The sequence below is a fragment of the Rhipicephalus microplus genome, chromosome 6, assembly GCF_043290135.1.
Source record: "Rhipicephalus microplus isolate Deutch F79 chromosome 6, USDA_Rmic, whole genome shotgun sequence".
NCBI classification, from domain to species: domain Eukaryota; kingdom Metazoa; phylum Arthropoda; class Arachnida; order Ixodida; family Ixodidae; genus Rhipicephalus; species Rhipicephalus microplus.
Genome location: NC_134705.1, coordinates 184822179 through 184834968, shown reverse-complemented (window position 1 = coordinate 184834968; position 12790 = coordinate 184822179). Strand labels below are relative to the sequence as shown.

The 12790-nt window shown below is 47.9% G+C and overlaps 1 protein-coding gene across 1 annotated transcript; it reads right to left on the bottom strand.

Annotated features, from left to right (window-relative positions):
- Positions 1–1429: 1429 nt before the first annotated feature.
- LOC119168257 (E3 SUMO-protein ligase PIAS1) lies at positions 1430–2680 on the bottom strand. The gene has a single exon (XM_037419662.2). The coding sequence runs from the start codon at positions 2456–2458 to the stop codon at positions 1448–1450; it is 1011 nt and encodes a 336-aa protein (XP_037275559.2). The 5' UTR covers positions 2459–2680; the 3' UTR covers positions 1430–1447.
- Between the last annotated feature and the right edge of the window lie 10110 nt (positions 2681–12790).

The following is a 12790-nucleotide window of genomic DNA, read 5'->3' as shown; positions in this document are numbered from 1 at the left end:
ATCTACAACTTAAAGAACCCAAGGTGGTCAACACTTTCGGAGCCCTCCACTACGGCGTCTCTCATAATCATATAGTGGTTTTGGGACGTTAAACCCCACAAATCAATCAATCAATCATCTTATCTACAACTTATGCTACTCTGTCTGCGCAGAAAGCAGTCGTACTTCTTTGAATAATTGTTCACATTTTGCGCCCGAAGAACATGATATGAATGTGAGAGGTACCGAAGTGGAGGGCCCCTGATTGTTTCGACCACGTGAGGTCCCTTAACGTGCACCTAATTCTAAGATGCCGGGCTTCTGCCGTATTGCGTTCATCGAGATACGGTAGCCGTGTCCATGACCCGGCCTTGGGAGGATCGCCATAAGAAACCCGCGTATGACAAGCGCGGTACTGATAGCACAAGTCGTATGCGCGCATTTAGTGCAACAAAATAGATTCCAATACGGGACCAACAGTTCTTGAGATATTGTTCAGACGCTGTCGATTTCAGCACGCATGTGCGGAAGATGTGGCATAGAGAAGACGCGAACCCGCTTTCTAATACGGTACCAACAGTTCTCGGGATATCGTTCAGACGCTGTCGACTTCAGCACGCATGTGTAGAAGATGTGGCATAGATAAGACGCGAACCCGCTCCTGTGGCAAGCAGCGCACGCAATCAAACAGCTTTTAAACACAGCGCAAGTGGTCGGTGCATTCTGCCTCCTGAATAAGGTTATGACCTGAACGACTACGAGGAGGCAGTAAAAGCCATCGTTTATTGTTTTTTACATTTCACAATACAAAAGCTTAAATTCCGGCACACGTCGCCCGCTGTCTGAGAACTAAAAAGTCAGTGTCAACGTTTTAAACAAAAGTTAAAAGAAAAAGCGTAAAATAGAGAATGGGGCTGAGAGTGAAAGGGTAGCATGAACAGGCTGTCTTTCTTCAGGAGAACCCATAAGAACGTGACACATATTCAGTTCGCCATCAGGTTTCTACCTTGTTTGTTGACGAGAATGATGTTATTCAGAATAATCTCACAAATAGAGACATTTATTTTGTTTTAATCCTTATGGCACGACACAAAACATTATATAACAAAGGAATGTTGGTGGTTATTTCCACACAACAGAAACGGCGCCCGTTGCAGCTGCTCGAGTTTAGAAGAGGTACTCTGGTAGTTTGCAAAAGAGCTCCAAGCAAGGCAGTAGACGCAGCTGGCACCGTTCAGAGTATATATATGTATACATATTTTGTGGAGTTCGAATCAATCCATATTTGCAATTTCAACACATTCCCAAGCTAGGGACGTCTAGAGGTGGGTAGGGATCAAAATTTGCACCAGGGTCATGTCCAGTACTCGAGGGCTCGGGTCGAAGAGCAATGCCAGCTCCATGGCTCTTCGCCTCATCATCATCGTGCTCGGTAGGGTCGATACCATCCACACATGATGTCAGCACACTAAATTTTACGCCGCTTGTTTGGCCACTCATTCGGCTCGTTAGACGAGAAGGACGAAGAATGCTCACAGCTTCTAGCAGATGACGAGGCTTCGCCACGTAGGGCGTCATCTTTTCGCGACGGGTACCAGAAGCCGTCCTTGTGGATAACGACGCTGTCGCAGTCAGCCGGCGCTTCCTCAAGAATGTGCACGAAAAGTTGGTCGACGACCATCGAAGAAAACGCGGCCCGCCCACCACACACGGGGCACATCCACGTGGGCCGCGTCTCGTTGCTCTGCAAGTAGCTGTGCGCGTCAAAGCACTGAATGTGCCTGCATCCGAGCCCGCGGCATGGGACTCTCATCCGTACCTTGCCGAGCGGGCACGTGAGAGAAGCCGTGACTCTCGTCACCTCGATGTCGTCGCCACCGCTCGCTCTTTCCGGCGCTTTGATCAGCTCTAAGGTCTGGGCGCTGGTGTGACCGGCACGTTTCACTCTTTTCTGCTGCAGCTTGCGAAGAGCCGTGACTGTCGACTGCCTCCGAACGAGGAAGACGCCGACGAAGTACTGGCGGTCCGCTTCGGGCTGCCAGACCAGCAAAAGGTCGTTCTTCACGCGAGGATACAGAAAGCAATTGGACACTATGTTGACGGGCGGGCGCACCCGCAATGTCGTACCGCCGGGCGCGAGCACAGAAATTGATGGCGGCATCGCGCAGGCCCGGTTGTTCACCTTCAAACTGAAATTGGCAGGGTAGTTGTCCTCCAGTTCGCCGCTCCCTTCGTCCGTGAACAAACGGACGAGAACTTGCACCTCGAGCTCTGAGTCCTTCCCGGTGTTACTCGTCAATGACGCGCGGATGTCGTTGATGTGACGCGCCAGGAAGCGGAATTGAATACGCTGGTTGAACCGCGAACGTTCGTGCCGCAAGCGTCCGTCGCACTTGATGGGCGTCGCCGGGAGAAGTGTGGCCAAGACATCGTAGAATGGATGTCTCTGGAAATAGACTGGCGGACGGGCCCAACTCATCGTCAACACGCGCAAATGCTCTCGAAAAATGCAGAAACGTGGATCGTTACAGACGCAGTCCTGTTGTCACTGCGCAACGAATTCGTGCGATCGGCCACGTGGTATCGACTGTCTGCACGTCGGCTCATAGCGCCGCTCGCCTTCTTCGACAGGAAAGGTGGGTGCGCTTTCTTGAGCAATCAAATCGAAGCGTATCCCAGGGAATTTCCTTCCGCTGTGTGCATTTTGGTCCCGCTGATATAGCAAGTACTGATAAGGTGTTGATAGCAACGATGCAGCTTACCCGTGACCTCCGAATCCGTGTACACTAAAAAGAAGCATTGATAATGATATGTGGGGTTTAACGTCCCCAAACCACTATATGAATATGAGAGACGCCGTAGTGGAGGGCTCCGGGAATTTCCACTACCTGGGGTTCTTTCACGCGCACCCAAATCTGAGCACAGGGGCCTACAACAATTCTGCCTCCATTGGAAATGCAGCCGCCGCAGCCGGTATTCGATTCCGCGACTTGCGGGTCAGCAGCCGAATGCCTTAGCCACTAGACCACCGCGGCGGGGCTAAAAAGAAGCATTATATTTGAAAATTGACTATATACTTGTCTTGTGCATCTCGACCCCATAAGTGGGTATATCCCGGCCCGATCTTCAGTGCCTTCCATGTTTACGGCTACGGTATCCGGTGGGAAAAAAAGTGCGCGGACAAACTGGAACGCTCTAATGCCCACGTCGAAGGTGTCCAGGCTTTTTAATATCATTCCGCAAATGAACTAGGTGCCAGAGCACGTCCTTAAGAAACACATACACAAAGAAAACGTTTTCACACTCTATACTATGAAGTGTGCGCAAGCAGCGTCACTTCAGAATGACACGTACGGCTTATTACATGACGGTACGTTCAACACAAATCTCGGAGGATGCTTGAGATTTTCCTTCAAGAGTGGAACGTGATGGTGCGATCAGGATTCGTATACATCGCCTTCTCCAAAGTTTCGCCTCGGCTCTCGGCCTCAACCCTGCAGTAAGAAAACGAACGACTGTGCGCGCAACAATGGCCGTTTCAAGTTATTTTACAATGCCGATTGCCAGTACGGGTTCCGGAAAACGCGTTCCCATTGAATACGTCCCTCAATAAACGTTTCGGGAAGAAATATCCCGTTTTGCTTTGACGGAAAAGACACGTCTCACACATGGAAATCTGGAAACGTTGCACCTTCCACTCGCCAATTTTGTTTTATTATTTCTTGAAGATAAACTCCAGGCCTGCGTGAAATGTGCAACAGAGTAACAGCGAAAGCTAGAAGAGCGACATTTTAGAGCCTTTGTTAAACGCTCTTTGGATATTGCTACAAGGAGACTTGCAGGGTACGCAGTACGCCACAAACCATCATTATGTTTGTGTAGCAGTGAGGCAATCACTATGCCACCTTTCGATCATTCTTTGGAGAAGCGTGGTACGCACTGCATATTTGCAAAGAATTTCGTGCAATTTTTTTTCATGCTGTGGCAGACAAAGTTGAAGAATTATGCCGGAAGCGTTTGCAACTCTTGACCAATGCGCCACTGTCAATAAGGACCAGACAGTGGACCAGAGGGCGCCACGAAGCTTCTTGGGCTGCCTCAGCATTGTTGGTACCGACCGCCAGGAAAACGCTCGCCGCACGCAGTGACACGCTGAAGTGTCAGTGCCCTTTTTTTGGCACGTTCTCAAAAAAGGCTTTCTAGGCGCTTACATAATCAGCCGTGACCCCCCTGCTCGCAACTGAAAAAGAAAATGATATGCACGCGGAAGTCCGGTTTTGCTGCGTCTACTCGCTAGGCTACGCATTGGGAGACTCGGTTTTCTTGCGCCCAATCGCTAGGCTATGTGTTCTATCGCTACCATCAGATCTCGTAAACTGCATTGCCGGGTGCCTATAGGTGAACAAGAACAAGCTTTTGTAATGAATTGGAGCATCCAGTGACCCATGCACTCGTTACGAAATTCATAGTCTGCGGTGCGTGGTTGTTCCTCTGCTGCTTAATACGCTTATTAACACGATTCATTTGCCGAAATCAAGCCTGCTTAAGGCCAGTTTGCAATGGAGTTTCATGCACTGGCGTGGCTCTGTGGTAGAATACTAAGCTGGCAAGCGGGAGACCCGTGTTTGAATACCATTGCATTTTGGTGTTTTTTATTTACTTAGATTTTTTTTCTGATTCCATGTGATAGTAGTTACGGACACCGGCAGTGCCTCCATGGACATTGACTAAACAGCTGGTGTGCCTTCACATACTTGGAATTTCGTAGAAGTCGCGTGATTCTTATATTGCCCTTAAGCAACTCACCTTGGCACATTTAGATGACCGATACAGCGACTCTGTGCACATTTACACCAATGGATCCGTAACTTCATCCGCCTCAGCTGCAGCCTTCGCGATTCCTCAAGTCAGCATTTCCCGACAGTACAAATTAGATCATAGGTCATCATCGACAGCTGTAGAACTTGTTGCTATACAAGAAGCCATAAAATTTGTGAACAACCAAGCCCCGCGTAAATAGACGATTCTGTCTGATTCAAAATCAGCGCTTCAAGCTATCCATTCTTGCTCAAGAAGAGGCCAATTTTACGAGTTAGCGTTAAGAATCGTCCAAGCATTTGACCTAACACACAGGAGCGGTCACTTGATTACACTCCAACGGATTCCTGGACGCTGCGGCCTGGTTGGCAACGAAACAGCCGATAGCGAAGCAAGAGCGGCAATATACAACGCTCCTATGCACGTCAAAGTATCGTACTCGCAAAGTGACGTCAACACATTGTTGAGATCACTCATGCGCGAATGCGCTGCCACTTACTGGTCGCTACCAGATCACCGGAACAAGCGCCTGCGGGAAACAGACCCCGGTATGACTTTTCGTCTTCCAGATAAAATCAGCCGAAGACATGCTAATATACTGCACCGAATTCGCCTGGGCGTCGCCTTCACTCGCCACTACACCCACCCAATCAGCCGTGCGGACAGCCCGAATTGTGAACACTGCCAAGTGCGCGAAACGATAGCTCACATATTTTGTGACTGTGCATTATACGTGGCGCAAAGAAAAATGCTAACTGCAACGTTGGCAAGCATTGGGCGAACACCATTAAGTGAAAGCCACATATTGTCAGCAATGAACGACCAAACAGTGTCAAAAACTGCTACAAAGGCTGTTCTAGACTTTGTAAAAAGCACTGGACTAGAAACTAGACTGTAGGGTACTATGCTAAGTGGCTACTGTACATACGCACCACCTCTTCTTGTCCCATCATCACTCTTCATCCCTCTTTCCTTCCCCTTTTCCTTATCCCTTGTGTATAGTAGCAGGCTAGAGCGAACTAGCTCAGGCCGACCTCTCTGCCTTCTAATAAATTCTACCTCTCTCTCTCTAAAAAAAAACGCTACGCAAACGCTGCTAGCACAAACGCGTTTCAAATGCACTGCGTTGAGGCGGAAGGAAAGCAAATAGGAAGAAAAGAATGGCAGCGAGGTTAAGCAGCCTATAGGCAGCCGGTTTGCTACCCTGATCGTGGGATGGGGAGGGGGAGAAGGAAGATAGAGAGCAGAGAGGGAAGAGAAATAAACACAGCACACTCGGCAGCACAAGCGCGCACACTCAGTCATAGTCAAGTCTTGTCTTTCGCGGTGTGGGACATTGCTGTTACAGCCACTTGTTCCGTGTCGCGTAGGAATTTCAACAGAGCTTTTGTCGCCTTCTGTTGCAATGTCTTTGAGGCGGTGGCAAGTCACGTTAAAGTCAAGGAGGTGGCGGCTCCGGTTGCTAGGGGCGAGGATAAGCGCGCACGCCCGCAGCTATTGCTGACAGCTGCCGACGCCGAAGCGTGACATGGAGGTGGGGGGCTCCGGTAGCCAGGGTCGCGCATGCGCCGACTGCTGTTGCTATGGTAGAGGGCGATGGACGGATCCCGATGGACGCCTGACATAGACCGATCAAGAAATGCATTTGCGTTTAAAACACGTGAAAACGCAGCGTTAGTGCGAGTTAAAAAGAAGTATGAACGTGAGAGAGCCGTTTCCTTTCAGAATGATCATTTTGTGTGATTCAGGTGGTATGCATGTCCGCTAAACGTACGGCACTGCTCATGCGCAATGGCGGCCGTTGGCTGCTTTCTTAAAATACGTACAAATGACGTTGCAACAAAAACGGTTTTTTTTTTCTTGCAGCACGTTTATAAGGAGCCACACTGCGACCAGTGCAGCAGCAGTGATTTGGCCCTTCGAAGGCCGAGCAAGGGTCACTTTAGGCTGTGAATAACACCAGGCTGAAAAGAACAACACGAACAAGTGCGATAAAAAATAGAAATAAGGGAAAAGCAGCTACCAGTTAGGGTATTTATCGCATAACGTTGTGAACCATTTTTAAGGAACTAGATACACGCCTCGTGCTGCCAGTTTCGCAGCTAAAAGTATTTGTGAGACAGGATAGGTTATATATACTTAGTACTGCTTCTAAATAATAGCTTACAATAGCAGTATTTGTGCACGAAGAGTGCAATAAGTATTGCTCGATACATTTGCGGCCAAACCAATGGAATCAAAGAGAGAGAGAGAGAGATAAATAGAGAAGAAAGGCAAGGAGGTTAACCAAGCTTGGCTTGATTGGCTACCCTACACTTGGGGTGGTGGAAAGTGAGAACAATAGAAAGGAAAGAGATAGGAAAGAAGAGGAGTAAGAAAGAGAAGGATGAATAGTCAGCTCGAGACTATACACAACACGGTCTCACACTGTTCTTTTACAAGCGGTCGTGAAGTCTGGTGGTCCTTATGAAGTACAAGAGGGCTTTCGTGGCTTTGCGCGTATAGGAAACCGTCGGCCAAGGTCCCAGGATCTTCTTCAGTAAGCGGCCGTGAATCCAGCTGACAGAGGTTGGCTTCCATAATACGTCGTTCAGACTGGTATGCTGAACAATGGCATAGAATGTGCTCAAGCGTTTCCTCAAAGGTTTCACAAATAGAAACAGGCCCAATTCAATCGCCAGTCGAAACAAGAATGGTTTTTTTTGGCAGTTGTTATCGATAGTAGACTCCTTGAGCAACAGGTCTCCCTTCCTCGGCCACATCTCTAGCGCTGCTCGTTTGGGCACCCAATTAGCGCCGAATAGTCGTGTTATAGGAAATGTCGACAGTTATCGCACGTTCAGCGACAGGTATGCTCAGTTGAGCATAACCAATGACATAAATTAACCATCTCTCATTTATCTACTCGGGTGAATACCGACTGGCATACGCCCCGTAACATATATGCCCGGTAACACTGCCACTCAATTTGCTGTGAAAAAAAAGCTTGAGTTAGGCATCATGCTTAAGTGTAGTTCTCTGGCCATATTAATAAGGCTCTGGAAAACAAGAGAACAAAAGAAAACGGCTGGCTGTAAGATCAAGACGGACGTTTTAGATGCGGAAGCATCTTATACTTGCACCTTGTAGTGCGCCGTCCGCGCCGTCCGCACCAACATTCGACAGCTGACGCGCGCGCATGCGCCGTCGCGCCGTCGCCCACCATCTGTGCCGCGCGCGCTTCTCCTTCGAGAAAATTTGACAGCTGACAGCGCATGCGCCGTCGCGCTGTATATATACTCAAGGTCGGCGCTCGCTCGCTCAGTTGCCGCTCGTCGGTTGGTTTGTACGGCGCGTCGACGTCCAAGGTCGCGGTGAAATGAATTCCAACGAATCCACAAACACAATGATCGACGTCCCTTCGACCAGCGCCGCCCTTTCGCATACGTGTGTACGTGTTCACTCATTTAACACCCCCTCCTACAACCACGTTAACTAATTTAGCCATCGACCCAAGTAAGTCGCAATTTAACACCCCATTTCACAACCACGTTAACCAATTTAGCCATCGACCCAAGTAAGTCGCACTTTAACACCCCGTTAACCAATTATATGCTCCGCATCCTCCTCAGTGTTCCCCCGAGGGAAGCTGCGGGCAATTTTTTTCCTCTTACTCGTGCGATGCTAAAGACAGGGCACCTATAATATTCCGTCGTAATGTCTCGTGAGCTAGCTACTTCAGAATTTAAGAAACTGTTCTTTTATTAGGATGCTCAAAGCACTAGATCACGAGTTTAGTTGCCTCATTTGGCACCATGGAACATTTTACCGCTTGTTTGCCGAGCTTTTCACTTGAGCTGAAACCCTTTTACTGGATGTGTCCGGAATGGTGCGACAACAAATGGATTTGATTAACATAGATTCACTAATATACCTTACTCAATGATGCTACTCTCTCACAAAATAACGGCTGTCAAACATATCAAGCATGGTGCCTAGAAGCGACGCCAGTATTTGCTAGCCTACGCAAACTTTTCGCTCAGTCCAAAGCCAAGACGCGCACAGTCTTTATGTACGGAGGAGAAAGCAAGATAAGGCAATGCGGTACGAGCCAAATATTTGCTTTCGGACGCGTTCTGAGATATAAAGAAACCGCACCAACAACCCAAGTAGTTCGTGTGTGCATATAAGATCGAAGGTGAAAAAAAAAGATAGAAGAATGACGTGGCTGTAACTGCCGTTTTTATGTGTCCAGGTTATATACAACTTTCCGCAGCTATCGGGGTTTCCCCAAAGTCGGTGTAACTGAAAGCGTTTTAACGACCGCAGAAGTGGTGCCTCGGACGAGGAGCCGAGTACTCCCCGCATTCGACACGAACATTGCCTTTACTCCTGGATTTGGAATGTCGCCATGTCAACCTGGCCAGCCAACTTCTATTTCGCTATATTTGCTATATTTTTTTTATTTTTCAATCCTGTTTATCACCTCTTACGTGCCGCCGCTAGCGGCCCACTAAACTTTGAGCAGCTCTGTCAGAGGAGATATACAAGGTAAAACTAAATAAATAGAAGACGTTGATACTATTTTTTTTCAGCGTGCATCCCGACATCATCTTATCGCCAATAAATCTTCCTGTATCTCTTCAAAGCTGTGGCTTTACTTTTCGACCACGTGCGCCCGGATGTTTCGATCTGTCGTTAAAGCGGTTCCTGGGCTTTCTTGCACTTCAAGACGTGCACCTAGCTTTTTTTTTCGGCAAATGTAGTTAGTGATCTTAGGGTGACGGTAGAATGAGATGTCTAAAAAAATGGCAATTCAAATTCAATAGAGACTAAAAGTGTATTTTAAATGGTGGAGGAACAAGCAGCATTCCTTCGTCCTGTGTCCTCCGCTGTGGGATATCAAACTTATTTGGTCCCGGCGTATACATGAACATCAGCGCTGATGCGTTACCTAAAAGACACATCTTGCTACTGCAAATTGTTGTTGCTAAAGAGAACACTGCCGGATCAATTTGTCTGTTCAGTTCATTTGGTTCTGCCCCACAAATTGTTGCTATGATATATCGTTCTGCAGCTGATAGTCTCCTTCTGCATCAGGCCCTGACAACATGCGGCATTGAGTGACGCCTTAATGGCCAGGGCTCACATAGGTTGTCCCAACGGCTACTCATCCTTATTGTGTTTCATTTCCTTTTTTTTTACTTTTCTTGCGGTCCTTTCCATTTCCTTATAACAGGGTAGCCATATTAGGTATTTTTAATTGACATGCCATGTTTCTTTGTTTTATTGCCGCTAGCGTCCTTCTGTTCTATAATACATAAGTTGCTGAGGCGTGATTTAAACAGGCAGCACCAGCTACTCTATTGTTTTGAGGTGCTCTTACTTCTTCCGGCCCGAATGTGTTGTTGTCGCAACGGCTGCAGAGGTCATGCTGTGAACCATACTGAGAAAAAAAAAAGGAGAGGGTACTGGAGGAATCAGTCATGAAAGCCCTGCTACTTTTACATTGAAAAACGTACCTACACAAAGTTTGATGATGTATCGTTTTATGCAGTAAGGCTTTTACAATCCACTCAACCCTCTTTCAGGCATAGAGGCATTAGACTATAGCACCCTTGCTGCATAAGTAAAAGAAGAACGTCTGAATGCATGCACCATATATGGCCCCATTGTACGTGCTCGACAAGGATTTCGCTTAAAAACAATACGTGATCCGTGACACCCGTTCCTTTTCGCGGTACTTTGTTACACATGAACTACAGTGTCTAGCCAGTATATTTCTAGACCCTGTACATGTACGGTTCGCCGCCGGCGCCTTGGTTTAAGATACATATCGGCGATGACAGCACGTGCGCGCGATGTGATTGCTCGTGCTTACGTGTCAGTATCACGGATGGGCTTTTTCCATTTGTGATCCCAATAGCGTGGCTGTCGGCTGAGATAAATATAAAACGTGCTTTACTCAGACATCGTGACGCCCTCTTGCTCGCCGATTTCTTGCGTGATGGCACTTCGTAGCCGATTGGTAGTCGGTGCGTGCCGTGTTCGCGGCTTGCCATCGACGAAGCCTCACCCCACTCACCCAGATACTTCGGCGGCCTAGTTCTCGCTTAACCGGTGCATCGAGTCTAACGGTGAGTAGATGATGACTAGTGGTCATTGATGCAGCCATATTCAGGTAGGATTTGCCAAATTGGGTGATTTTGTCCGGGGAAAACAACATTCGAATGATCGATTCTTTCGTGGGTGATTCGTGAAGCGATCATGGGCGGCATGCTAAGCAGAGGCTTCTCGGAAAGCAAGTGCCGATGATAAGAATTGACAAGAGCCACCCGACGGTGAGTTATCTACGGCCTCATTTATTCAGCAGAACACAGGAGCAGCGTGGAAGGACAATTTGTTATTTGTATGCGGTTGTATTGTTCATGGGCGTTTCTAGAAGCTAGTGTTGCTCGTTTGACCACAGACATCACTAGTGAGGTAAAAAGCCAGTGTTCAAACGTTCACAATACACTAAAGCGCCTTTGAAGATATTATCTACGATCTTGTGCAAATACGACCGGGGCAACTGCAAATTACTCGCATATGGTCAACACAGAATGCTTAGCCGCTAGCGAGAACACCAGCTCACTCCACATACAAGTATCACACAGGTGCAATAGTTTTAGAAGAGCTGCTTCACAGTTGTGAGTCTTCTATTCTGGGAATACCGAGGAAGCAGTGGCCAAAAATAAATAAAAAAATCACAGCATATCTACGGAGTGAGTGATGATGAGTGGGGCGAAGCGTCCATCAGCCCGTCCGTGCTTCCGTCCGTCCGTTCTTGCTTCCGTCCGTCCGCACGACCATCCGTGCGTCCATCCGTGCGTCCACCCATCTGTCCGTGCATCCGTACGTGAGTCTATTCACTCACCTGTCTGTCTGTTCGTGCGTCCATCGGTCCGTACGTCCGCGCGTCTATTCATGCGTCCGTCCGTCCGCCTATCTGTCTGTCCATCCGTCCATGTGCCCATCGATAGTGAACACTCCAAGTACGGCCATCTCCCATCTCGCATCCCCTGTGGCACATACCCGCTCTAGAGTGGGTACTACTACATACATACATACTACATACTACGTACTACTACGCGCATACAAGGGATGGACCGACCCACGCCTGAAGAAGCTTCGACCCTAAACAAATCGAAACCATGCCTACCGTAGCTTACTTTTAGTTGATTTAGGATGCTCCAACGCCTTCGTCCACACTTGATAAACTTCATTTAGGCGTATTGCAAGGAAAGGCCGTTGGCTTTCAAGACATTGATTCAACACATACAGAAGACGCAAACTGCTTTGTTGCGCCCACGTTACCGCAGTCTCCTGTTGCGTCTGAATGGACGTGCTCCCAAGTAAGCTGTTGGCGAAATGGTTGAAACGTGACCGAGCACTCAGATAATCGTTAGGCGCTCGTCATGCATCTTGTCCTGTACTTATTTAGAGTATATGCACTTGATATACAAACGTTGAGGTTAACGTAATTTGAAAGATAATCTTCACCGATATCCGTGAGGTGCTGAAGCCGCAACCAGGGCCATGCAATTACAGGCGCGAATGCACACTTGTGTTGTCGCCTTTCAGACTTAGAAGATGTCACCGGTTGGTGCCGTCTTGTCAATAGTAAAAATGTTTCTAAATGGCTTTCCTTAATGGGTGATCTCTATGGCAGTTAGGTTGTATTCCGTTGACGAAATAAGAAGTTGATGTGATGCTTTTGACGGATGCCGCTGGTGGATGGCACATCATGACAAAGAAAAATGAACAGCTGCTGCGAGGCAATAAGAACAAAATAAAGATAAGAGTTCACTATGCCTTTGGCCCTCTTGGCATTTAACAATTTAGAACGGTTGCAGTTCACACAGACGGGAACAGTGCCAAGAGTTAGATTTAAAAACGTTCATTGAAAAAGCATGGATATGGGTGAAACAGGCATGTAGGGTCCCACTGTATACACCGTACACAGCGCTTTCCG

Coding starts and splice junctions, on each gene's coding strand:
- LOC119168257 (XM_037419662.2), bottom strand. CDS start 2,458: ATGAGTTGGGCCCGTCCGCCAGTCTATTTCCAGAGACATCCATTCTAC.